General features: G+C 39.5%; 1 protein-coding gene, 1 long non-coding RNA gene and 3 other non-coding genes across 5 annotated transcripts in view; all 5 read left to right on the top strand.

The window, feature by feature from the left end:
- Window positions 1–3401, top strand: part of TCF24 (transcription factor 24) — a 6636-nt gene extending 3235 nt beyond the window's left edge. The window contains exon 2 of the mRNA XM_024207038.1: window positions 3288–3401. Within this exon, the coding sequence (XP_024062806.1) occupies window positions 3288–3401 (114 nt within the window). The remainder of the gene's footprint in view (window positions 1–3287) is intronic.
- Window positions 3402–16061: 12660 nt separating this feature from the next.
- LOC112111592 lies at window positions 16062–23613 on the top strand. Its single transcript, XR_003899926.1, has 4 exons — window positions 16062–16153; window positions 21014–21140; window positions 21694–21806; window positions 23329–23613. It is a non-coding gene; the product is annotated as an uncharacterized LOC112111592 (long non-coding RNA).
- Window positions 21518–21603, top strand: LOC112111594. The gene has a single exon (XR_002908511.1). It is a non-coding gene; the product is annotated as a small nucleolar RNA SNORD87 (small nucleolar RNA).
- Window positions 23170–23250, top strand: LOC112111596. The gene has a single exon (XR_002908512.1). It is a non-coding gene; the product is annotated as a small nucleolar RNA SNORD87 (small nucleolar RNA).
- A 347-nt stretch (window positions 23614–23960) lies between the features above and the next one.
- Window positions 23961–24040, top strand: LOC112111597. Its single transcript, XR_002908513.1, has one exon. It is a non-coding gene; the product is annotated as a small nucleolar RNA SNORD87 (small nucleolar RNA).
- Window positions 24041–27977: the final 3937 nt, after the last annotated feature.

Below are 27977 nucleotides of genomic sequence, written 5' to 3'. Positions count from 1 at the left end.
GTCGACGGGGGAGCGCTTCTGGGATCGATTTATCGCGTCCAGATGAGACGCAATAAATCGATCCCAGAAGATCGATCTCTACCTGCCGAATCAGGCAGGTAGTGTGGACCTAGCCTCACTCTGGATGTGCGGTACACCTTAATCAACTTAGCATAGTTTTGCTGTATGCCAAAAAAAAAATACCTAAGTAACAAAATCTAAAGTCAAAGTACGTTCTTAAAAAGTCAAGTAAAAAATGGTCTTAAAAAAAATCCTAACATAGTGGTTCCGTGACTAAGATTCCAAATTCCATTCATCTGGAGCAGGTAACTTAGTTTATTATACATGTAGTTTTACTCTCAAGGATTGCAACTCAGCAGTTTAGCAATGGCACTGAAAGAATTTCAATTTGAGGAGGTTTCCAGGGCACTGGAGGAGTGGGTTAGATTTAAAGGAGGTTCCTATGGACTCAACAGGAAAGGGATAGGGGGAGACTGGAACTGGGTGGAAAATGAACTCCAGAAAATAGTATTAGACAAGAAATGCAAGAAAAAAATCCATGTTACTAAAATATAGTATAAAATTCTCTCCTAAAAATTCAGTAACATAAAAAAATTAAAATGTACTTTTAATACCTATGGAAAAGAATGCTTGGTAGAGCACAACAAAGGTCTGTTAAATGCCACTAACATTTAAAAAATAAAACCCGGGGCAATCATAAAAAAAAAAAAGGAATTGCAGCTAAAAATATGTACAAAAAAGCACAAAAGTAAGCTCAAAGCCACCAAAAACATTGGCTAAAAATGTCACTTTACAATTTTTTTTAAAGTAAAACGTTAAAGCATTTATGCAGAAGTTAAAAACTTTACAATGTGCTAAAAATATCAAGCAAGTTAGTACAATAGAAGTATTAAACATAAAAGTAAATTTAAAGATTGCTTAATTTTAATAATAAAACATGGTTACCACAGTACAACTCAGTGCATTCTCGCCTGGTTAAACCCTCTTAGTCAAACAATGTATGCAATGAAAGGTCAGGTGGTAACAACTACCACCACAATGCTTTTGTCTCCAAAAACCTGTACAGCCATTCTAAAAAAACAAAAAAAAAAAAAAAAAAAAAAAAAACCATTTCCCCCCCAAAATGGTCTGTAAATAATTGTAGATAATTGCTGTAAGCCAAAACAACAACAACAACAAAAAACCCAATACTTCTAATGATATAATTATAAACAATTTAGTCAAAATCACTAAGAAAAAAGGGGGAGGTTCCATTTAAACTTAACTGCCTCCAAATGTACAAGTAAAAAATGTAATCTGGGTATAGTTATCTAAAAAATAATTTGAGCAACACCAAAGGTGTTAAGCAAAATATTTAAAATACATTTTTGTAGTTATGCAAGGTTTTAAAACCTGAACAAACACTCCTGGATTGTAAAACACCATTTGGTATGCTTAAAATTAATTAGCTTTTTAAAAATTCCACCAAAAATCCATTTAAATCTTTCATTCAAAGTTGCAAAAAACTAACCAACACACTTTTTAAGCAGCTGCCAATGTTTCCCAGCAATCTTTGCTGAATTATTATCTTTTCCCCCTCTCAAGCCAAACACAAGTAGCTAGTTTTATCTGGCTTTATTACCTCAATGTTTTTATAAAATTCAACATCTTTTTACATAAAAACTAAAAAACATAATATATAGCAAAAACCAAAATTAGAAAAAACCCTCTAAATCCTTTTATAATAAAACAGAAATTACAAAAGCTGCAGAAATATAAATTAAAAAAACAATGCACCTCTACAATAACAGCGGGGAGACGGGGAAGGGGGTTGCCACAAAAATAGCAATGTTAAAAACATTAAGCCATAAAGTGGCTATAAATAAATAAATACCCCCCCAACAATGTGTATCTAAATCCCCTGAACTGCTTTGAAATCTCAACCACTAACTTTTATTTAAAAATATGAAATAGAAAAATAGGTTCCGTATATGTGACAATGGAAACTCAATTTTGAAGATGAAAATACACAATTTTGAAATTGGAAGATTAATGGTTAAATGCCCTGCACTACTTTGAAATCTCAAATCAGTATGTCTAATATTACAAAACCAGGATATAGTGGTACCATATATGTGACAGTAGAAATTCAGTGTTGGATTTAAGACATGAGAGTGCTACTCTTACACCAGAACTCCTCAATGAAATTATGCCTATATATCCATGTTTGTTTATTTGTCACTCTTATTTTAGTGATATTAAATCTGAGTTTTCTTGATGGGTTCTGATGCCATTATAAACCATGGGTGATATCCTGGCCCTACTGAAGTCAACCTCATGAGAATGACACTGAAGGTGCAGCTCTACTCTGAAAAGTGTCATTGTACAAATAGCATCATGCGGTGCCTTATTTGTTGTGTCTCAGCTATTTCTATATCAAATGTCTAGAAAAGGTTGGCTTTTCTAATGCCCAGCCCTACAGAATCAACCCAGAATCCGAGTTCTTTCCTTCTCATGCATCCTAAATATCGTCCTCATTTGTATCTATGTAATTCCAATACCTGAAGTTATGCCCTCAATGCCAACTGTACAACCACAGTGCTGACAGTAAATTTGTACAGTGTAAATTATTTGCCTTGTAACTGGAAATAAGTAAACTGTTCTGATAATGAACAAGAAGAAATATATTCCAGCTTTCTCTCCTAAAACTGTGTTGGATCTGCAAGAGCCAACAGGAATAAAAAATCGTGAGTGATCAGATATGATTTTGATAGGGAGCAGATATATTGAGTTAAGTGCCATTGTTATGTAGTCAGTTTTCAGGCTCCAATACAGCAATTGATAGCATGTGGAAAAACTGAAGTCAACTGGGTTCTTCATAGATGCAGCAATCCGCCCAAACACTAGGATGACGGCCTAAGTGATTTGTCACCACAAGCTCAAAATAGAATTCCTGTTGCCATATACAGGAATGTTCTGTTTTTACCTAATATACAGCTACAACATTTGTTTACATTCTGCACATGAATACAATTTACCATTTTTTTCTGTTGGTTCATGGGGATTTTCAGCAACTCTACATTATACAGTGAGATTACATTATACAGTTTTCAATAATTTTGTTCATTATTATTTGAGCACTGACATGAAAACCAAACATTTTTGGAGATATAGATACAAAAGTCTATGGTTTTTATTGTGACTTCATTACTATTTGAAGTTTTGCATTCATTTATATTTCAGAAATCATATCACATGTTTTAGAGAGACTCACTTTTTGGACACCTTGTTTGTATCCTGTTTTTCAGAAATGGCCAATGCGATCCAGGTTATATATTGGAGCTACAGGACAGTTTTTGAATCACTCAGTGCAAGCAGAAAATGCAAACCAAGGAGAAACATCAACAAATTCACAAAGCTAATCTACCTTGTCCTTTTTGAAAATTATGATATTTATTACATCAGATATTTAAGTTAAAACACATTTTCAGACAAACTATAATTTCTGATATATTGTTAATGGATGAGAGAGAATTGATTCTTAAATGTATGTAAAACCACATCAAGTAAAAGTGAAATTTAATTTGTCCCTAGCAGTGGTGGAGATTGCTGATGTCCAAAATGGGTGGGCAAAACTGACAGACAATTGCACTCAGAACTAACTTAAAGCAGTGGGCAATGCAGTGATACTCTTAATGAATCAATACAGAGTAGGTACTGTACCATACCCAGAACGAAGGATTCACATAATATGTTACGTAGGAACAAATGCAATATAAAACTATATACAGTGCAATGCAAGTTTCAACTAAAAAGCAAACACAAGGATGTCTAAAGAAATACAAACAAGTCCAAAGAGATATACACTTTCTACACTGTGGATGAAATCCTGGCTCCACTGAAGTCAATGGCAGAACTCCCACTGACTTCCATAGGGTCAGGATTTCACCCTAATAATCTAAGATCTTAAATTTCTGAATTTTCTCTGAAAATGTGAATGTATGTTCATTGTCACGTGAAAGGTGTCCTGTAATCCACACCCCCCGACACACATAAACAAATGCAAACTGCTTTGTAGATTAAGTGTAGCAGTAATATATGTTTACAATATAAATTAAACATTGCGTGTACTGGTCTGTATTATGGTGTCACACGTTACATGGTTTGAAATGTACAAAATGTGTTTGGGGATTAATTCAAAGGTATAACTTGTTTGCTTACATAGCAGGAATTATTTACTTTGTCTTTAAGGAATGTGATGTATTCAAGAAAACTGAGCCTTTATGTTAGGCTGATTCACGACACCCTGTTCAGTTCAAACATTTGCTGTAAATAGGCAACTGTATCTGAAATTAAATACAGTGAGATATCATTCAATAGTTCACCCTTTTCCTTTAAAATATTTTGTTACAAAACTATTTTTCAAATGTGTATAATTTAAAGATGGTGTATTAAGAAAATTAATAACTACTGAACTTCATTGATAATATAACAAAGGTGAGAATTTCTCTGACAGATGGAACGTTCTTCTAACACCACAACTCCTGAAAAATGGCCTCTCAGATTCAAGATCTCTCTGAGACCTGTAATTCTTCTCACATTGATAAGAAAAAAAAAAAAATAGTGAAATTTCTCCCCAAGATGCATAACAATACGTACTAATGATAGAGCCCTTTACAAGCATTAACCCTCACAACACTCCCATCAGATAGGAAAGCATTATTATTATTTATTTGTATTACCAGAGTGCCTAGGAACCCTAGACATGAACCAAGACCACACTGTGCTAGGCACTGAACAAGCAGAAAAGATGGTCCCCCAGAAAGCTTACAGTCTAAGGCTACATTTACACCACAGCACTTACAGTGGCACAGCTTCATGGCTGCAGCTGCACTGTAGTGCTTGTGGTGGAGCCACTCTAAGCCGATGGGAAAGAGCTCTCACATCTGCTTCATGATTCCTGCCACCGAGAGAGGCAGTAGCTATGTCGATGGGAGAAGCTCTCTCGCCGACATAGCGCTGTCTACCCCAGCGCTTAGGTCAGTATCACTTACGTGACTTGTGCAAAGGTATGGCTCATCCACACCCTGAGCGATACAAGTTATACCGAAGTAACCTGTAGTGTAGACAAAGTCTAAGTAAAACACAAGCAACAACAAATGGATGCAGAAAGGCCAACGGGGGAGTGCAAGGAAACAATGAGACAATAGTGGTCAGCATGAAAGGCAATGGTTTCAGCATACCAGTGGCTTAACTGCTGTCAAATTTTTTACAGGCCTTACTGAAAAGAAGAGTTTTGAGGAGGGATTTGAAGGAGGATAATGAGGGAGCTTTGTTTTGGGGGAGCACCTCCCAAGCATGAAGGATAGCATGGGAGAAAGCACAAAGGTTCTTGTTTGAAACTTTAACAAGTGGGCAAAGGAGGTTGGCATCGTGGGCCAATCAGAGGCAAAAGTCGACCTTTAGATAGTGAATGAGATGAGAAGTAGGGTGGGGCTAGGTCATCCATCAAGACTGTTGAAAGTGAGGGAAGTAGCTTATGTTTGATGCAGTAGAGAAGGGGGAGCCAGCGGAAGGATGCAAAGAGAGGAGTGATGTGGTAAAAGCAAAGAACTAGGGAAATGATGTTTGCAGCAGCATTCTGAAGGGAAATGAGTGGGACATGTTTGAATTTGTCAAGGCTAAAGAAAAAGATGCTGCAGTAATTGAAACATGAGACAATGAGAGCCTGGACTAGAGTTTTAGCTGTGATGGATAGGAAACAGTGTATATTAGAGTTGTTATGCAGAAAGACTCAGAAAGATTTAGATACAGCCTGGATGTGAACAGACACAAAAAGAATGAAGTGACTCCAGGGCCACATAACGAATCAGTGACAGAGTTGAGAAGTGGAGGAGCTCTTGGCTCCTAGTCCTATATTCACTCCTCTATAGTAAACTGCCCTTCCAGAGTACGTTACTGTTTTTACAGAAAGTTCATTTCCAACATGCTTTGTGATGAAATACATGCAAAATGGTAGTTTTACATATATATATATATATATATATATATATATATACACACACACACATACACACACACACAGTAAAAGTTTATTATATTTTTATCAATTTTCATCATGGCAAAAGGCTAAAAAAGTGAAGTGCCACAGATTCTGTACCAGGACTGGTGGTTTTTAATATATTAATGATCTGGAAGAGGGGTTGAGAATTAAAATGGTAAAATTTGCAGATGACACAAAATTAGTTAGGTTGGTCAAGTCTGCAGAACAGTGTTTTTCCAAGTTCGGGTCATGACCCAGTACTGGATTGCGGCATGTAAGGCACTTGTAAGGCCTGTAAGCATGTAAAGCCTTGCTCAGCGACCCATTGGCACTGGTCAGCACCGCCGACCAGGACGTTAAAAATCCCGTTGGCAGTGCTGCCCGGCTAAGGCAGGCTAGCGCCTACCTGCTCCGACACCGTGATGCACCCTGGAAGCAGCCAGCAGCAGGTCTGGCTTCTAGACAGCACGGCCACTGGGCTCAGCGGGCTGCCCCCGCCCCAAGCACCAGCTTCACACTCCCAGCCAATGGGAGCTGGGGGGGGGCAGTGCCTGCAGGAGAGAGCCACGTGGAGCCGCTTGCGTTCCTCTACCTAGGAGCCAGACCTGCTGCTGGCCGCTTCCGGGGCGCAGCGCGGTCCGTGGTGCCAGGACAGGCAGGAAGCCTGCCTCTGCACCCTGGCTGCGCTGCTGACCAGAAGCCGCTGGAGGTAAGTCCGCTCCCCAATCCCCTGCCCCAGCCCTGAGCCCCCCAAGCCCCTCAGCCCCAGCCCAGAGCCCTGACCCTAACCCCTCCCCCAGCCCAGAGCCCCCTCCCACACCCTGAACCCCACATTCCTGGCCCCACCCCAAACCCCAACTCTCTGCCTCAGCCCTGAGCCCCTCCAACTCCCCAAGCCCCTCATCCCCAGCTCCGTTGGGTCATGGGCATCAACAATTTTCTTCCACTGGGTCCCCAGGAAAGAAGTTTGAAAACCACTGCTGTAGACGACTGTGAGGAACTTCAGAAGTACCTAACCAAACCAGTCGAATGGATAACAAAATGACAGATGAAATTCTATATTCAAAAAAATGCAAAAAAGAGTATCCACTGAAGGGAATGATTTGAAATTCTCACACACCTTATGGGGTTCTAAATTAATGCCATCAGTTAAGGAAAAAAGACCTACGGTGAAATCTTGGCCCCACTGAAATCAATGGCAAAATTCACATTGATTTCAGTGGAGCCAGGATTTCATCCCTGGGCATTACTGTGAAGAGTTCAATGAAGATCTCTGCTCAATGTGCAGCAGAGATTAAAAAAGTAAACAAAACATGAGGATGCATAAGGAGTGGGATGGAGAATAATATGAAAATATTATATAAATCATGGTATGCCCTTACCTAGTATATTGTGTGTAGTACCGGTCCCCCATCTCAAAGAGCAAATAGCAGAAAGAGAGGGAATTCAGATAAAGGCAATGTAGTGGAGTAATCACCCCGCTCCGGCCCTGGAAGAGTAAAAGCAGCCCTGGAGAGGGCTGCAGTAGGGTAAGAGAAAACAGCTGTGAGAAGCTGAGTGAGTCGCTGACTTGACCACAGCTGTGGCCAGCTTAATCAGGGCCCAGCTGGCCCTTATAAGAGGGCTGGGGCCAGAAGCTAAGGGGAGATTCCCTCTCAAAAGGCAAGAGAGAGAGTGAGACTTGGCTGCTGAGCAGGGTACCTAGACTGGAACAGGGCTGGGGGAAGGCCAGAGTAGCTGGGGAGCTGTGGCCTGGAAAACCCCCAGGCTGCAGGCCTTGCTAAAGGCTGGAAAAGGTACTGGGGTTGCAGAGGCAGCAGGTCCAAACCCCCCTTGCCAATGAGTGGTATAGACTGCAGTCTTCCCCAGTGAGATGGGGCTAGATGGTGACTGGCAGTAGCCACTGAGGTGAGGTGGGGATAGGGGGCTGGGGATTCCCTGGGGAGGGGAGACCCTGAGAGACTGTGGGGTACTGCAGGGGGCAGAACCCTGAGAGAAGGGGCACTGGGGTCTGGGAGGGACATGGGGGGCCAGCGGCCAGGAGAGACACCGGCCGGCAGAGGGCACTCTGGAGGCTGGCGAGCTAATTCCTCATAGACTCAGACTCATAGACTTAAAGGTCAGAAGGGACCATTATGGTCATCTAGTCTGACCTCCCGCATGATGCAGGCCACAAAAGCTGACCCACCCACTTTCCCTTAACTCAGCTGTTGAAGTCTCCAGATCGTGATTTAAAGACTTCAAGTCGCAGAGAATCCTCCAGCTTGCGACGCCTGCCCAATGCTGCGGAGGAAGGCGAAAAACCTCCAGGGCCTCTGCCAATCTACCCTGGAGGAAAATTCCTTCCCGACCCCAAATATGGCAATCAGTAGAACCCCGAGCATACAGGCAAGATTCTCTAGCCAGACCCACATTTTACCAGCGATGGCACTTTATAACCTAATTGACTAAAATCACGTTATTCCATCAAACCATTCCCTCCATAAACTTATCTAGCCTAATCTTGAAGCCAGACAGGTCTTTTGCCCCCACCTTTTCCCTCGGAAGGCTGTTCCAAAATTTCACCCCTCTGACGGTTAGAAACCTTCGTCTAATTTCAAGCCTAAACTTCCCCACGGCCAGTTTATATCCATTCGTTCTCGTGTCCACATTAGTACTGAGCTGAAATAATTCCTCTCCCTCCCTGGTATTTATCCCTTTGATGTATTTAAAGAGAGCAATCATATCCCCCCTCAGCCTTCTTTTGGTTAGGCTAAACAAACCGAGCTCCTCGAGTCTCCTTTCATAGGAAAGGTTTTCCATTCCTCGGATCATCCTAGTGGCCCTTCTCTGTACCTGTTCCAGTTTGAATTCATCCTTTTTAAACATAGGAGACCAGAACTGCACACAGTACTCCAAATAAGGTCTCACCAGCGCCTTGTATAACGGAAGGAGCACCTCCTTGCCCCTACTAGAAATACCTCGCCTAATGCATCCCAAGATCGCATTAGCTTTTTTAACAGCCGCGTCACATTGCCGGCTCATAGTCATCCTGCGATCAACCAGGACTCCGAGGTCCTTCTCCTCCTCCGTCACTTCCAACTGATGCGTCCCCAGCTTATAACTAAAGTTCTTGTTAGTCATCCCTAAATGCATCACCTTACACTTCTCACTATTAAATCTCATCCTATTATTATTACTCCAATTTACAAGGTCATCTAAGTCTCCCTGCAGAATGTCCCGATCCTTCTCCGAATTAGCAATACCTCCCAACTTTGTGTCATTCGCAAACTTTATCAGCCCACTCCTACATTCGGTTCCAAGGTCAGTAATAAATCGATTAAATAAAATCGGACCCAAAACCGAACCTTGAGGAACCCCACTGGTGACCTCCCTCCAACCTGACAGTTCCCTGGACGACCAGCAGGTGGCGCTGTGCCAGTGAGTTGTCATCCCTGCTATAGGCAACAAGAATGATTAGGGGCACAGAAAAACTCTCATGTAAAAAGCAATTGAAAGGTTTGGACTGTTTATTTTAGGAAGCAGATGAACAAGAGGGCACATGGAAAAAAGTATACAAAAAAATGATGTAGGGAAGTATGCTGAATAGAAATTCCCAGTCTCTTAGAATATAAAAACAAGGGGACATTCAATGAAATTAGAAGATGGATAAATCAAAACTGATAAAAGGAAATATTTTTTTCATTCAAGGCTCAATTAGCCAGAGGAACTCATTGCCAAAACATATAATTGAGGCCAAGAACTTAGCAGGATTTAAAAAAGGATTGGATATTTTTATGGGTAATAAGACTATCCAGTGTTATAATAGTAAATATTAAAAAAATTAATAGGATTCAGGGGATAAGTCCACGTGTGCATATATTAGGGTTAGAAGAAAACCTTTTCTTGCAGACGGTTATTCCATAACTACTTATTGCAGGGTTTTATGCATCTTTCTATGAAGCAACTGGGGCTGGCCATTGTCAGAGACAAGATAGATTGACCTTGGGTCTGTTCCAGTATGGCAATTCCTATGTTCCAATGCCCCTAAATGAAACTTAATGTTTGGGTCAGAACAGTTTTGGTAAATATGCAAAGAAAGTCAAAATTAAAGGATGATTTGGTGATTTTATATATATATATTTAACACATTGCATTTTTTAAAATGGCTTTACAGCTAACTAGCTTTTTTGTTTGCATTGAGTCTTGCGTTAAACCTCAAAAGATTTGATTTTTAATTAACTCTGCATGTGTGGAGTAATTTAAATGTTTTAAAAAACCTTTGCTGCCATCATCCGTTTCTCATTCAGTACGATATTAAATTTAATCTCTCTTTCTATATATATCTATCTAAACACATGCACACAAATAACCTGGATATTCAAAACATAATACATAGTCCTTTTACCCCATACATACAGCTGTAATTACAACACTATGCCCTCCAGTTAAATGTTTTCCCCTGTTAATATATGCCCTTCCAATCGCCATTTCTTCGAGATCACAAAGAGGAACAAAACATTCATTCTATTTGTGCAAACTGAAGAATGGCAAAATTAAAACAAAGATGAATTTGCTATGGTGTTTACTTATATAAGACAAGAATTATAACTCACTGAAAATTGGTCTGTGTTGTTTGATATAAAAAACAGTCTTGAATTGGATATTACACAGAGTAAACAGAGCAGCTTCATAGCTATTCCTCTTACACCTATATGCTGAGACATCACTAAATTATTTAGTGGTGAGCAAATTGGGTTTTTTTGGGGGGCCAAACTGAAAAATAAATAAATAAAACATTGGGTTAGTTTAAACTGAAACTGATTTTTTTTTCCTTGCAAAAAAAATTAAATAGTAAAAATTTGTGTTGAAATGTTTTGTTCAACCCAAAACTACATTAAAAAAAAGTTTGTTTTGTTTTTTGTTTTTTATAAATTAAACGCTGTTTTGAAACAAAGTTCAAACAATCTTTTGAAATGGTCAAAATAACCCTTTGTAACGGTCAAAATGAAACATTTCAAAATGAAAAGTTAAAATATTTCCATTTGAATGGCCGAAATGAACCATATAGAAATTTTTTTTAAACCCCCCTGCCCCCCCCCATTGATCCAGTCAGTAATAAAATGCCAGTCAGGAATCATCAGTAATTTGGATAATTTGCACAGAAATTATTTCAGTACAGTTCATGTGTTCCTAGTTTTGGGGGATTAATTTTCCATCTGATGAGATGGAAAGTTTCTGGCATACACACCATGGACTTTTCACAGATTTGGAACTTTGATCTTGAGCACAAGTATAAATGCTATTATTGTTTAAATGTGTATTAAAATAAATAACCATCCCATCTGAAGTAAAAAGAATCCATATACAAATGTCATACACAATGACAATGCACTTATGCTTTGGGTCATTTCCACTGGTCAGGCATTAACTCCATTTTGATATGAGTAAGGGAAAAATTCTACTACAATGGCACAGTCATCATGGGCAACTTCCTTCCTGTTACAACCTAACTTCCTAGTATAGGCTCCTTGGGGACCTAGAAGATTTTCAGAGGATCAGAACTATTCACCATTCTTGAACTGGGGGACGTATTACTTTACTAATGAATTTTAAATGTGTAAGTACCGCTCCTATATCTTGACAGCTCAGAAGAAAAATAAACATTGTGTATTATATATAAAACATGTTAAGGTTGCAAAGTCAAACACTCGAAAGCTACGAAATGCCACAATTAAGATTGCACATACAACATTAATGCAGCCCTCTGATGTCAATAGTTCATGGATTAGGGACCCAATCTTATGGGGTTCCAGGGGCTTCTGTACAGATTAATTAGGTTAATCTTTCTATCTACCCAATGGGACTCAGTGCTCAGTCTAGAAGATACCATCAGAGATGCTTAGTTTTACAGTTCTCAAACTGTGGATTTGTGTCTCCAGAGATAACAGCAACAGTTTTTAAATAAATAAATATACAGAAGTGAGAAATAACAGACCTCAACCCTATTGTCCCTCTTCAAATTTGTATACACAGAGTCAATCCCTTACCTCTCTCTAAAAGTGCAAAGTTTCCAAAAACAAAACAAAAAATGGTTGGGGGCAGAATAGATCTGGACAAGGAGAAGAAGTCTGGAAATAAATGTGAGAAGGGAGGGACAGGCAGCAGAAACAAAAGTGAAACTGTTTGAGCAGCATATTACAGAAGACTTGAGGTCTTTCTGAGTGTAGCCTTCATTGATTTGAGATCTACCATACCATTCTCTCACTAGCAGCAGGCTGTAAAAAAGACCCAGTTTGGGAATATTTTAATGAAGTTCCTCTACCTGTGGGTAAAACAGGCATGCGTGTGAAATGCAAACAGTGCCACAAAGAAATGCAAGATCTAGTTGCCCGAATGGAGCAACATCATGAGAAGTGTTCCTTCTCAGGAGGAAGCTGCGTTGAAGATGATGAAAGGAACATGTCTGAACATGCAGGATTTTCAGGTTTGTAAACTTTTATATTTCAAACTTTCTTAAGGACTGCCTGTCTTCCTTCTGGACTATTCTTGAATTCTCATGTTTGAGCAAAAAATAGTTGTTACTCTATGGTACTAACATTTTAGATGCAGTTGTGATCAAAAATAAATAGCTGAAATAGGCAGATCTTCCTTTTACAATTTCACCTTTAAAGTAGTACTGTCAGTGAACGCAATGAGTAATACTAAATAAGCAGTATGGTAATAATAATTAAATAACTGCATTGACTTATTTTGTTTAGGGGAATCCATCCTCAACATACAGGATTCTGAAGACCATCCACCTTCAAAATCACAATCATTTTCTATAGTTTCAGAGTTATCTGCCAATGACAGTGTTTCAGTCACATCATGTACGTCACATAGCCCACAGTATATCACCTGTAGCAAAAAGAAGAAGAAAAATCTCCATCACCCAGAAACAACCATAGAGAAATTTGCGATAACCAGCAGATTACAAAAAGAGGTAATTGATGAAAAAATTGCCCGGTTTGTTTATGCAACAAACTTTCCTTTCCGTATGATTGAGAACCCACACTTCATTAACATGGTTCAGTCATTAAGACCAGGATAGAGTCCACCCAACAGAGCAGATGTCGCAGGCAAATTGCTGGATAAAGCATATGAAAGAGAAATTGAGTAGTGTGCAAAAGGTCTAGAGAGTGAAATTGTTAACCTGAGTCTTGATGGGTGGAGCAATGTCCACAATGATCCTGTTGTATGTGCTTGGGTGACAACAGAAGAAGGGAATGTCTTCCTTACAGAAACAATTGATACATCAGGAAATGCACACACAGCAGAATACTTACAAGAAGTAGCAGTAAAAGCTATAACAAACTGTGGGGAAAAAAAGTTCAAATGTCTAGAATGCAGCTTGGTCACAGACAATGCTGCAAATGTATCCAAGATGAGAAGAAGTTATTTACAAGAGAGCCCCAAGCTAACAACATATGGTTGCAGTGCTCATTTGATGCACCTCCTAGCCAAAGACTTCAGTGTTCCAGAAATAAAGGCTAATGTTGTTGAAATTGCAAAATACTTTCGTAACAACCACTTTGCAGCAGCTGCTCTGAAAAAAGTGGGAGGAACCAAGCTAACTCTCCCACAAGATGTGCGATGGAACTCTGTAGTGGACTGTTTTGAGCACTATATCAAGAACTGGCCTAATCTGATGAGTTTGTGAACAAAATCATGAAAAAATAGATGGCACTGTCACAGCCAAAGTTCTTAACATTGGGTTTAAGAGAAATGTTGAGCACATACTGAGTACCCTGAAGCCTATTTCTGTAGCCTTGAACAAAATGCAGGGAAATAGCTGTTTTATTGCTGACGCCGTTGAAATTTTGAAGGAACTGAGAGATCTTAAAAAGAGAAAAATGCAATGACAGAGTTAAATTACAAGCATTAAAAAAACGAATGGGACACGCCCTATCTCCAGCTCTTTTTCTTGCAAATATTTTCCATACTCAGTACCAGGGTCAAACCTTAACTGCTGAAGAAGAGGAGTTGGCTATGACATGGACATCCAATCAATCATCCCTCCATAATGCCAAATATAAAAAATTTCAGTGCTAAGGGTGAACCATTCAAGAAGTATATGTTTGCTGATAATGTTTTAAAGAAAGTCACACCAGTGAACTGGTAGAAGTCACTTAAGCACTTGGATTCAGAGACTGTTGAAGTGAATCTCACTTTTAACAGCAGTAGCTTCTTCTGCCGGTGTAGAGAGAATATTTTCGTCCTTTGGACTAATTCATTCCAAATTGAGAAATCGTTTGGGACCTAAAAAAGCAGGAAAGATTGTTTATAATCTGGAAAAGAAAAACAAACACGAAAATGAAGGTGAAGACAACTGAGTTAGCTGCAGAAGCCAATATTTTAAGTTTCTCATGTTGACCTGGCTGACACAGTCTATTTGATTATTTTTTTTTAATATTTAACTCTTTTAGTTAAACAATTGAAGCAAAAACAAACCTGATCTTTAAAAAAACTTGAATGTTTAATTAAATTCAAAAATTCATATGCTTGTTTTGTTAAAATATTATAGGTTTGCTGTTGAGGTGGAAAAAACCCAGAAGACATAACGTTGTTGTTTTGGTTAAATAAAACAACTTAAATGTCTGTCTGGTGATGTTCTTCTCCTAATACAGCAGGGCAAGAAAATCCTCCAAATATTAACGATTAACTTGTTGAACTAGAGATATTTATGAAGTCATTGGGAGGTGAACTATCTGCTTCAATTACCTTTGGTAAATGAAATAACCAAACAATCATTCATTTTTCTGATACAGCTGTAAAATAAATCTGAAAAGTTTTCAAAATAAATCACTTAAAAAATATATAGTCTATACCTTCTAAAAATGAAACCTACATCTATCTCAGAGTTGTGAAGAATATGTATTAAGGTTGTAACAACCAACAAGAATGCACTTTTATGTAGAAATCCATGATTGAGTCGAGTCTTCCTGACTAGTGGATTTAAATAAAATTGAAACACTTTCTAACAGGGTGGATTTAGAAAAAGTGTTTCATTCTGCAGGCTTTTTCTTTAGTAATGTGGATGGTAAAACCTTTAAAGTTAGTGCATGTAGTTCATATAACTGAACCTACCCTACAGCAATGTAGCATAGTCACAACTGCTAGCTTCTTCTCTAGATTGTCAATAAACAGAGCTAGCATGAGACAGAATTAGTAGTACATCTCTGCAGAGGGGGGATTCCTTCAGTAATTCAGCCAAAGGTGTGGCACAACACGCACTGGGATAACAGAGAGGCCTACAACTGTAACCGCCCCAGTAATTTGAAGGATGAGGCAGTGGCTGCAGTACACGTGTCAGGGTGAATTTTTAATCCCCGCTCACTTTAGTTGTACGTGACTTGCCTACAGCTTCCCCAAGGGCCTGGTCCTCTCCGCAGCCGAGGTAGGCGCTGTGTGCGCGCCCTGGTGGCTCCGTTTCAAACAAACGGGTGACAGGATTCCGTTTAAACTCTATCACAAGCCCACGCCGGCCTAGGGCGCCTGAATGGCAGCAGCAGGCTGGAAGGACCGTCCCCCGCGCTGGCAGCTGGCTCGACGGTAGCCTGCCCGAGGCGCTCCGCGGTGGGACTCTCGCGGCCCGCGCTGCTCGGCGAGGCGCCCGCACAGCCGGCCCAAGGCTTAATGACAACACGGACCTCCCCAAATCCCCGCCAGGGCCGCAAGCTCCGAGGAGCCACGCGGGGATACAGGGCCCGCCCCACGTTTAATGGTCACGGGCTGACCCCGCCCACCTGGCCGGCCTTGCCTCTGCCTATGCCTAGTCAACATACGTGTGTGAGTGGTATAGCACCGTCGCGGCTGCGCATGCGCAGAGTCTATAGCTAGGGGAGGGGCGGAGCCCGGCACTGCGCAGGCGCATCTCTGACATCCAGTTCCCATTACTTTAGTGGGACCGGTTCAGGATACTGCGGAGCAACACAGAGCTTGGGCGAGGTTGGTGTTCTGGCATACTTCCGGTCACGTGGGGCGAACGGAAGCAGCGTATGTCACGTGGCCCTTTCTGGGCTCGTTTTAACTGGGGAGAATGCAGTTCCTCCTTCCGTTCCTTTCGCGGGTGCGCGAGAGGCAGCTGGAGAGCGGTCAGCGGCCCACGAGGTGCGGGGCTGGGGGAGCAGGGACGGACTGGCGGTCTGGGCTGAGGGGATCCTGTGGGTCGGGGCGGTCTGTACGGGGCGGATTGGAGGGGCGAGGTCTGTGCTGGGGGGAGGGAGTTCTCTGGTGAGTTGCATGGGTGTGCGTGTGGGGTGGGTATGTGTGGAAGGAGGGGTTTAGGGGAGGCTGGGGGGGCGAAAGCAGGGATGGGTGGTCTGAGTGTGGAGGGGATGGGTGTGTGGGAGGAGGAGCTAAGGGGAGGCTGGGGGGGCGAAAGCAGGGATGGGTGGTCTGAGTGTGGGGGGGATGGGTGTGTGGGAGATAGGGTGACCAGACAGCAAATGTGAAAAATTGGGACGGGGGTGGGGGGTAATAGGAGCCTATATAGAAAAAGCCCCAAAAATCAGGACTGTCCCTATAAAATCAGGACATCTCGGGGGTTGGACTAGATGACCTCCTGAGGTCCCTTCTGACCCTGATATTCTATGACTCTAGTGTGGGAGGAGGGATTGGGGGATCTGTCTGTGCTTGCTGTGTAAGCACTCATTAAGGCGGTTGGGTGCAGAGTTGGCTCGAGTGCCTTGGTGAGGCAGTTGGTGTGTCACAGCAACAGCCCTGTGGCCAACTTGCCAGCCCCTGCATGTCTCTGGCAGGCTGCTAATGTCCTTTGAGGCCACTGAGACTGTCTCCCTAGAACCTGAGTGTTGCAAAGCCCAGGGAGTAGTTTCCAGCCCTTGGTGAAGCATAGATGCCCTGGATATGCCTCTGAGCTCTTGGATGTGGAAAGCTCTGTTAGCTCTGAGAGCCTCCTACTGGATTCCAAACAAAAACTTAACTGGACTCATTGTTAATTGTCACTCTGGCAATTCTATTACAAGTCTCACACTATTTGATGTTTTTCTTTCATACGCGGTTGCTGGTGGCAAGAAGTTTCATGAGACTCTCTACAGAGAAGACATTGCCAATTATATCACTATAATGTGCCAGTGTGGTTAAACTTCTATAATTACACCAATGTCACTCCCTGTGTGGGCACTTAGCCCTCAATAATGGTGGCTTTTTTGCCTTTGCTTAATTGCTCTCAAAGTAACCTACAGTAAGCTAAAATACATAAATGCATTCATACTGGAATAAGAATGTCCATAAAGTAACCTAACTGGAATAAGTGTCCACACAGGGAGTATAGCAGTCTAAATTCACACCCTGTATCATACCGGTATAACTTTCCCATATAGAGAAGCCTTAGTTTCTAGCCCTTTTGGTTGCAGAGACAAGCTTAAAAACATGATGCAAGTGCATCCTAATATCTCAGAAACTAAAAGACAAATAAGAGAGAACTGCTGCTAGGAAGTATTGGTACAGTAACAGCTGACCAACTATTTAGTCATCACAGAGAATTTGTAGATTCTAGGCTTGGTCTATACTTAAGCTTTGCTGGCATAGAAATGTCAGTTGGATATGTGAGACTTTTTTACACACATAGCCAGCATAGCTGTGCTGGCAACATTCTGGTGTAGATAGTTCTACTGGCAGAAAGTTATTTTGCCAGTATATTTTTTTGTTTTGGGAACTGGTATAAGATAACCTGCAAAAGAATTATTGTCAGTATAAGCTAGTTCTACACTAGGGGAGTTTGTCAATATAGAAACTCCTTGTAGATCTTGCTGTTTTCTATAATATTCAAGCTTGCATTAAGAAAATTTCTACTATAGCTCTCATAGGCTTGGTCACATCCCTCACTGATGTACCTTTGCTGATATACTCCTCAGTATAGATGCAGCTATGTTGATGGATGAGTACTTCTGTCAATATAGCTAATATTTAGGGAGGCAGTGTTCCTATAGCAACAGAAAAAGTCACTGTAGGTTGCATCTACACTCTGGGGCTATGTTGGCATAGTCTCTGTAGTGTAGACATACCCATAGGAAAAATAATGCCAGGAGAGGTGTACACCTCTCTCCTGTAGTCCATCTTGATGTGCTTTTAACTTTGTATTAATATGCAGCTGTTCAGAGCTCTTCATACTGGAAATATCTACCCACTGTTTGTCTAGTGTCATTGCAGCTTTGTCTACACATAGACTTTCCCTGGTTTAACTGAACATGTTATTTTTAACTGATTCAGAGCTGGTCGACACTACAGAGTTAGGCTGGTTTAACTATATTGCTCAGGGGGCTGTGAAAAATTTCACACCCTGTGTGATGTAGTTAAGCTGACCTAAGCCCTGTGGTAAACACCACTAGGTTGATAGATGAATTCTTCCATTGAGCTAGCGTCCCTTGAGCAGTGGATTTACTACAGCGACAGACGAACCCCATCTGAAACTGTAGTACATGTCTACACTACAGCAATGCTGCTGCAGCATTTCTAGTGTGGACATATCTTAGTTAACTGGTGCAAGTTGTATGTAGATGAGGTCTGTAGCTCAATGTATTAATTTGGATGGATGGTTGTTTTATGACTGTGTTGTATGCCAATCTTCTGATCACTTAAAATGGGGTTTTTTCCCCCTCTTTGAAGTTAAAGAAAAAAATCACAAACTCCAGGCCCTGATGGTTATAGTATCAGCTAAGCAAGTTTAACTTGGGTGGGATAGATTACTGTTTAGCAAACCAGTTTTGGCGTAGCTGTGCAATATTTTTCAGTGACCCACATCATTTTTGTAATGCTACCGCTAAGTGGTATTTAAAATATGAATAGGGAAAAGCAGAATAGGAAACAAAGTTAAATGTTTGCAAACATCTGTTGTCTCAGATCAGGAGTACCAAGCAATTAGAGTAAGTATTTCAAGAACAATCCTATGTTCTATTACTTTGAATTAGAAATCTGATTTGGGCAGAAAATCAAAACCAACTTGTTAAATCCCCTGACTACAAAGGAGACTAAATAGTGTACAGTACTATTGCTTTAAGGATAAATTGTATAGCAAAAATATCTACAAGCCATGGGGAAAATGAATTAATCCCAACCTAATTTGTTGGAAATTGGCTTTGAAACTAACTAGTAAACTGCCCTCAATATTTCACATAAGCACCCAGTATACTTTCCTATAATGAGAGAACAAATATTGAATGAGAAGATCTTCAAATTCTTAAACAAAAGGATTATAGAAGATCACATGGGTTTATTTAAAAAAGGTACCATACTCCCTCATCACATTAAGTTTATTATTAATAAGTATTTAAATTGCAGTAGCACCTAAAGACCACAGTGAGGTTGGATCCCATTGTGCTAGGCACAAAAAGTTGACAGCATTACAATTCTGAATAAGACCTGGGGGCATACACCCCAAATAGCCATATTTGCCTTGTTTGCTGGGGACCTTGCTAGCATTGGGAGAGAAAGGAACCCTCAATTCTAACAAATGTTATAGAGATAACCAACTTCAGTTTTCATTTTATAGTATGCAAATATAATTTCAGAAATTCTGCTACTTGTGGGGTTCTAAAAGAGAAGAAAGTTGATGTGATTGTTTTATAAATTGGAAAAGTACTTTTTAAAATATAATGTTAAAGTCCTGAGAGATGAGCTGCAGGTTTCTTGCTTTCTCTTTGAATGTCTAATTCCACAAGTATTGACAATTACAATGAAAATGAGAGTTTAGAAATCAGCTATTTCTTTCAGACCTCTGGGACCTTGTACAATATCTCTGGCAGAGAAACCAGGAAGTATGTAATTTTAACTAAACTTAAATTCTGATCTTGACACAACTTTAAAAATGGAGTGAATGTAATTTGCACTTTAAAAATAAAAAAATGGGGCAGATGACCTGCTAACATGTTTTATATACACTCTGATTTGAAAGGATAGAGTTTCTAGTGGAAATGAACAGAGGTCATTTCCTATTATGTCCTCCTCATAATGACATCTCCCACCATTTCTGAGACTAATCAAATGTGATTATAGTTGTGCTAACACTTTATTTTGAACAAACTGCTTTGTTTGATTGCAAATTAAATAGCTGATTTCTTATGAGACTTGCTTTAAGACACCTAGTTTATTTTACTACAGTTTGCATATGTTCCGTGAAATTGAGCTGGATTTCATTAGGCAATAGAAGACATTTACTATTGGCAAATCATTTTTATTGATTATTTTGAGTTATTTTCAGTCTTTCAAGTGTTCCAGATAATGATAAATTGGACAGCTAAATAACCTTACTGCTGTTGATATGTCTTCATAAATCATTTTCATCAGCAGCTGGGTGTCCAAATTCTAATGATAAATTGCCTCTTTGTCACTGGGGAGTTTAGTTAGAGAGTTGTCCGGTGGTCCTGACCATGCCCTTTCCATAGTATAGTGACATACTTAAGAGCATTAGTTGTCTTGGGACTCCATTGTAGTGGGATCTTGGTTTGGTAGTCTCAGAGGCAGCATAATCTTGGTGAGAGTTCTGACCTTGAATTGAACCTTCAGGGAATGTGCCATTGTGCTTACACGGAAACCTGTGCTCCCAAAGCGAGGTAAATGTAACCTTTAACCTTAGTTCATCTTTCATACTTGTCAAACCCAACGGGACGACACAAAAGCAATGGCTACTCCTTAGGAATATCATACTCTTGTAAAATCAATAACTCTGCATAGTGGAACATGCTTAAATATATAGACTTACCCACAACACATTCTTTTAATGGGCAAAATATTAATGCCTTCTGTTTAACCGCTTTTTGTCTCTTAAAAAATTGTGACATTTTACTGAACTTATCCCAGAACTCGCTTCATGAAAATGGTTTAATATTAAATAGTCACTGGGATCATTGTTGCTTCACTGATATAATAATCCTTTTGGCGCATTTTCCAAGTGAATGATGAGAATTCCATTCCTGTCAACTGTTCAAAATGTCTGGAACTTTTTTCTTTTAGGTAATGAGGATAGAGTCAGCAGTTAGTATTTGTTTCTGATGGTATTGCAAGTTTCCTGTCTGGACTCTGCTATGCTACTCCTTTGTAACCAGCAAGATGTCACGTGAACTGTTAAAGAAATAAGGCTGTGAGTATATTGTTGGGATTTTTTTCTTACTGTAAATACATAGTGCTTGGAGAGCTTCTGCAAGCTAGCAACCAGGAAGCTGTTTTCTGTTAAATCCAGACCCAAGTCACTGTGGTTTTGAACATTTTGATTTTGAAGCCGGCAAAAGAAGCAAGATGGCAGTGAGGAAAACCCTTACTCGTTAGTTCTATTTTTCATGTGACTGAGTGTTCTGTATTAACAAATGCAAATTACTTTAAAATATACACCTACCTGTTGGCAAACTGTCCTGAGTGGCTGAGATGCTGGGCAAAGTTCCCAGGGGCATGTGTTTTCATAGCTTGAAGTTAGCCTTCTTCCATGCAGTAATAACTGTATCAAAGATAAGAAGTTGTTTCACTGGCATAATGATGATTTCCTTTTTGCCGTTTACCCAACTGAATGTCATTTCGTTGATGTATATTTATGAATCTGAGATGCCAGCACATCTGTTAAGTAAACCAAATAATGAGGAGTTTGTAGTATCCAGTGGTCTGTGTGGATTTCTAATTTATTTTTCCCCTAAACACCACAGATCAGCATTGGCCTCAGAGATTTTGTTGCTCTGTCCATAAATCCCTATATTGTGAGATGGGCTTTCAAATGCTGCTTACCTGAAGCCTGCCAGCTCTCACCTGAACTGCTGAGGTAATTTAAATGCTTATCTTTTGCATCTCAGTACTAAGATACTAGAGTATTTGTCTATGCAATAAGCTTCTCAACAAGTAATAAATTAATCAGATAGCAGAATTCACTCTGGTTCTCCTGAACAAAAAGAATAAATCCCAGAATACTCAGATACAAGCTGTTCTCTTTAGAAACCAGAGAGCAAAGATAGCTACACTTCACCTGGCCATTCATCCCCATCCTACACTGGTGGAGTCCACACAGTGACAAGTAAGTATAATTACCACACTTGTGACTAAAAATGTGGAGGTAACTCATTTCTTAAATGGTTCTGAAGCTAACAGGCAGTCTGAACCTTTAATTCTAGTAAAGAGATTTATTTAATAACGTGGGACCTGCTCTTCAGACTGTGGCTTGCTTTTGCACTTAAAATGAATTGCTGAAAAAAGCATGATTAATTTTGTGGATGCAAAATTAAACTGCCGTTTGAAGGCCAGGTTTAACTTGTAGTACTAGGATGCTTATTTTATACTTCTAAAGAGATGTCACTATATTAATATTTTCTTTGTGATCAAATACTTAGTTTTAGTCTCATAGCATTAAATGCTCATCATAGACAGGAAGTTGCTTTGTTGGCATAATTTCTTTTTGCCATTTACCCAACTGATTGTTTTGATGATGTATCTGAAATGCCAGCCAAACACCGAATAAACCAAAAAGTGCCTGTGGATCAAATTCATTAATGTTTCTGATATGAACATTTTATTTAAAATAGTGAGAATTGAGTCAGTTGTGATGTTTATTTCAAATGTTTTTACAAGTCCCATGTACTTTGTGTATAGCCAGCAAAATGTCCTATCAACTGGTAAAGTAATAAAAGTGAGTCTGTTGCTTTTCTTTGATATCAATACCAGAAATCAGAATCCAATAAGAGAGTCAAACCTTCATCTGGTGAAAATCTGCACAGAATTGGTCCATGGTGCTTTTCCATGATGTCCCTGAAACTATGTTGGCTTACACCAATTGAGGATCTGACTTGGTGGTCAGGGGTTTCATTAGGCCAGCAGCTGGGAAGCTCTTTCTATTTTTATCTAGCCCCTGTCATTGTAGTGATCTTTTTTTATTTCTGTTATAGCAATCTAAAAGATAAGTTGGAAACTGGAATGGGGGGCAAAAAATTGTACTAGTTTTGTGCTTTTATATTGCAGAAAATAATTGAAATTCAAGTCCTTTAAAATATATGCATTACACAGTAGCAAAATGACATACTGCAGAAATATAGTTCTTGTCCAGATTATCATGCCACACATACAGCAGGAAGACAAGTTCTCATCTTGAAATTAACTACCTTTCATTAAATCAGCACCTTAGACAACATGATGTTACTGGCATAATGATGATTTCCTTTTGCCGTTTACCCATCTGAATGTACGGTGATGTATATGTTCAAATCTGAGATGCCAGTAAAGGTTTGGATTAGTTCAGTAACTTAGTTTGTCAGCGTGGTCGGTTTTATACATTTTTATTTCTGCAATTTTTTCAGTGGGAAATACCTTCGTTATGTGATTTGCTGAGCTCAGACACATTCAGAAATGCCATTTTCCTGACTTTGTTCTGCTCTTTGCAGCCAGCAAGATGTTTGAATTCTCTTCAGGTAAGTGGCGGGGGGGGAGTATTGTTTTTGTGATGCCTTTGTATATATCTCTATGCTGAAAAGAATGAAACCTAGCACAGCTAAGGTAGGTAGAAGTCTAGGTTAAAATATGTGAACCAACACAACAAATGAGTCATGGAGAGCAGTCCTTTAAAAAGTTGTGAGGAAATAGCCCTCTGACCATTCTGGGTGAGGACTCAACACTTTGAAAAGCTTAACAATCTTTCAGATGATTCAGCCCAACTTAAAACTAATTTCAGAAACTTTCATGTGAATATAAAAGGAAAGTATAGTTGATTTCAAAGTCAGCCAGACCATTTTTGAGTTCTAAATATTTGGGTTACATGTGATCAGATTAATATTTCTTTGAGAAAAGAGAGGTTTAAATAAGGACAAAGGATCTAATTTTGTGGAACTGAACCTCTTAAATTGTATTATGATAGCCTCTTCCCCATATTCATAATTGTCCATGAGACGACTAATAAGCTTAGTTCTAGTCTTGGGTGGCAGACTGTTGCTTTGATGGCCTAATGATGATGATCTTTTGCCGTTTACCCAGCTGATTCTTTCTGGAGAGAACATCTGAGTCTGATGTGCCATCTTAATTTTGAGTTCGCTAGATTACATAAACTGTGACTCCAATTTAAGTGTATTTCTTATGCCTTTTCTTTTCAGAATAAGAATTTACATCAACCATGGTGTTAAATATATGTTGTCTAATGTGCAGTTAACTTGCAGCTACCAAGAAGTCATACAGTTTTCAAGGTATTTTGAATGTTTCAGGAGCTAATTTTTCTGTCATATCTCTGTTTTGTTTTGATATTTTCATATTTTAACTGGATCCTAAAGCGATTATCAATCTGAATTGATATAATGAAAACTGATCAGAACCTTCTCTAGAGCAGGTTCTTTATTGTAATTAAACAACATTGCTGAGAGGAGAGAGAGAGAGAGAGAGAGAATTCTTAATATCAGCCTTCAACGTAACTCTAAAATACATGGTAACACTGTCGATTTCTGATTTAAAAGCAGTTACTTTTAATCTACTGTCCCAAATGTATTAAATCAGTCTTTTAAAGGTAAATGTTTTGCTCATAAAAGATGCTAGATTGACTGCTCTAGTGCTTGAGGCTTTTTATCCAGAGGCCAGGCATAATGTGGGCAGTAGCAATATGAGCTTTCCTAATCCCAGCCTGAGTTGACCGGAGGACCACTAGGGGTGAAGAGGGTAATTGTGTTCATGCCCATTCAGATCTTGTCCTTTGCTTTGCCTGACAACAAGCATGTAAGATATGATGGTGGTTTTGTAGTGCAGCCCTGTCTGCAAGAAACGATCCTGAAACTAACAAATTGTGTGATGCTGATTTAGTCTTGTTATAAAGGCAAAGGGAAAATTCAAAAGCAAATTCAAGGTACTATTACTAATCTGTTATCAAGAAAATCTTCCAATCACAGGACATTTTTCTTTCCAAAGGCACAATGTTTACTCGGTTATAGCTACCTCCCTTCATAGTGAGGATAGCCTGCTATGTAATCCCCAAAAGACCCAACTTAGACTTATTAAAAAAACAAACAAAAAACCTTGCGTTAACATGCTGGCAACAACTCCGCACTTCTGTATGAATAACCTTTTTTACATCAAATCAAAAGCTCACTAATCTGAGCCAGTTCCTCAACATTACATCTGTTTCCAGTTTCCTCAACAACATTGTGTCCATCTTTATATCATTTTCTTCAATCTTGCAATGTTTCTGGCCACTTGGGCTTCAGCAATGAAAATCCATCTCAGCTGCTTGCTGTAACTATTTCTGCAAAAAGTCTGTTTCACGCAATATCCTCATACCTACATTTCACTTCTCTTCGGTGCATAATTTGTTTCAGTTTTTGTTTCATTATATCTATACAATTCCGTTCTCATTCCTTCTGAGTTTGAAACTGATTCCCTTCACCACATCTTCTCAGGCATGTTGTGGGAGGCAGCCCTGTGAACCAGGGAAAAGATGAGTGTGTTCTGTCTTTCTGCACCAAAGAATCTGCGGGAGTATAGGCATGTACAGTACATACAGGTATGGCCTGACCTGAAAAAGCATAAATTTAATTAACTTCTTGTGGTCAAATGTGGTAGTGAGTTTGTTTTCGTCTTGATGACTTTTCACTAGTAGACTAATAATTTGTCATTCTAATTATAAGAGGCAGCACTGGCTAGGGGCACTGGACAGGGAGTCAGGAGACCTGGGTTTTATTCCTGACCTGTATGACAGTAGGCAAGTTACTTCACACCTCTGTTTCCCCTCCTATCCTTTGTCTCTTCTGTTTACAGGGCCGGCTCCAGGCACCAGCAAAGAAAGCAGGTGCCTGGATGGCCAATAGAAAGGGGCAGCAGTCCGTCTGTTGTTGGGGTGGCACATCCAGGTCAGCGGTGGCAATTCGGCGATGAGTCCTTCGGCGGCAGCTCAATCGCTCCTCTTCAGTCTTCGGCGGCACTTTGGTGGCGGGTCCTTCAACCTTTTTTTTCCCCTTTGCCACTTGAGGCGGCAAAAAAGCTGGAGCCAGCCCTGTCTGTTTAGACTAGAGTATGAGCTCTTCAATGCAGGGACTGTCCATATTAGGTGCCATACAAACAATGGGCCCTAATTTCACTTTAAGGCCTCTAGGTGCTACTGGCATACAAATAATAAAATAGCTATCATACCTCTAATTGTGTCTGAATGAAAAATATAGTTGTACATACTAAATGTTTTTAAACATACACATGTACAGTTTTTATGAAGTACTTGTGACATTGTATGTCGTTGAATTGCAGCAGCAAAAAAGCCCACAGAATGCAGACAAAGTTGGTAAATCACTAGACTCTGAATAAATTGTTCTACAAACTACCTTTTAGTTTATAAGCCATTTGACAGCATTGGTTATTTTTTAAACCATTTTTATTTAAACTTTTCTTTTCCTCTTATTCCCAATATAAGTTTCTCACTACCATTCACTTGGTACATTTTAATAGTTGTGGGGGTGTGAGCATTGTCACCTACTTAATATTTACAGCAGCATGAGTATGGTGCTTTGCTTTTCTTCTCTAGGTCATCTTATCTTTAGAGGTCACAGCTTCTGAGAAACTTAATGTGCAATATCGTTTAATTTCAAGTTGGCTACAAACTTTTAGCCATAGGAGTAGCAATTTCATAAAACATCAACTTTCATATCTATTTTGCAGTAGCAATACTCTAAAACTTATTAAATTTGTTTACATTTTCCAAAAAAAAAATCCCAACTTTATGATGAAATAGGAACAAGCTCTGCTTTCAGAATGGGTTCTTTATTCTTCACTAGTGGTAACATGTGTTCCAGGGCCATATGTGGCAATAAACTGTAACAGTTGCTGATGGCACTGCATCAGATAAACATCTCTTTGCTGCAGAGAGTTTTCATCAATGAGGTCAAATGGAAACACTGCATTTGGAGCCACACAAAATACAGAGGCACCTACACAAAGAAGAATTGAATTGAAAATGTTATGTTAATAGATTCCATACATTCCTGGAAAATCCTCTTGGCCAACTGTTCTGCTTCATCTTAGTGACATTTGAAAGGATGACTTATGAAATGAACACTAACCACATCTTATAAAATAATATTTCTACCTCGTTCTCAAATTTTCTGTCTCTATTTTAAAAAAAAAAAAAAAAAATACTCCCAGGTGTTTGGTATCGGATATGAGATTTACACTTCTGGTTTGAATTTGGTTCAGCTCAATAGCAATCTGTCTTGAAATTCCAAGAGGCACGTAAGATACTCCGTTAAGCTCTTGCACATGTAGGTTCTGACACTCAGATCCTTTAGTGAGTTCTACTGCCAGAGGGATCCGCAGGGAGCTCATTGCAGGATCAGGACTCATGACAGGAAATTCCCAGGTGAGAAGGAATTTTTCCTAACCTTATAATATATCAGATCTTGTTTGTGAAAAAAAATCTTGATTATCACCCTCTACTGTTATAAATCAATTTTTCTTCTCTATATTAATAAGTAAGTTAAGTCTAAAATGGTTAGTGCTTATTGCCTTTGAAATGTAATGCTATGCCATAAATTTGAATTAATCAATATTAAGCTCCTGACATATTAATGGTATCTAGATTCTTTGGTAGATCCAGTCTTCTAATAAGGAAATGAGTATGAGGAAAGCTGTAAATGTTGTCTGAGAAGCCAGGTACAGCCAAAATAATTCTTGCTTCTCAGAGTGGTGTTTTGCTCTTTAGCATTCTGTCCCTATCCAGTTAACTTTGCTACTTTACTCTTAGCATGGAAATGGTGCTTTAACTAAGAAAACACAGATATTTATATCCAAATTTGAGATGCCTTAATTCAAACTTGATTGCATCTTTGATCTAGTTTAATTGTGTTTTATATTGGGTCACTTTTAACATTAAATATAAAGTATCTACACATTTAGACCTAATACTCAACTAACAAACGACCAGTCAGTTAAAACATAGATTAATAGATTCATAGATTCTAGGACTGGAAGGGACCTCGAGAGGTCATCG

This window comes from Terrapene carolina, unplaced genomic scaffold, assembly GCF_002925995.2.
Source record: "Terrapene carolina triunguis isolate 2854851 unplaced genomic scaffold, T_m_triunguis-2.0 Scaffold58, whole genome shotgun sequence".
NCBI lineage: Eukaryota > Metazoa > Chordata > Testudines > Emydidae > Terrapene > Terrapene triunguis.
This window is presented reverse-complemented; position numbering and strand designations above follow the sequence as displayed.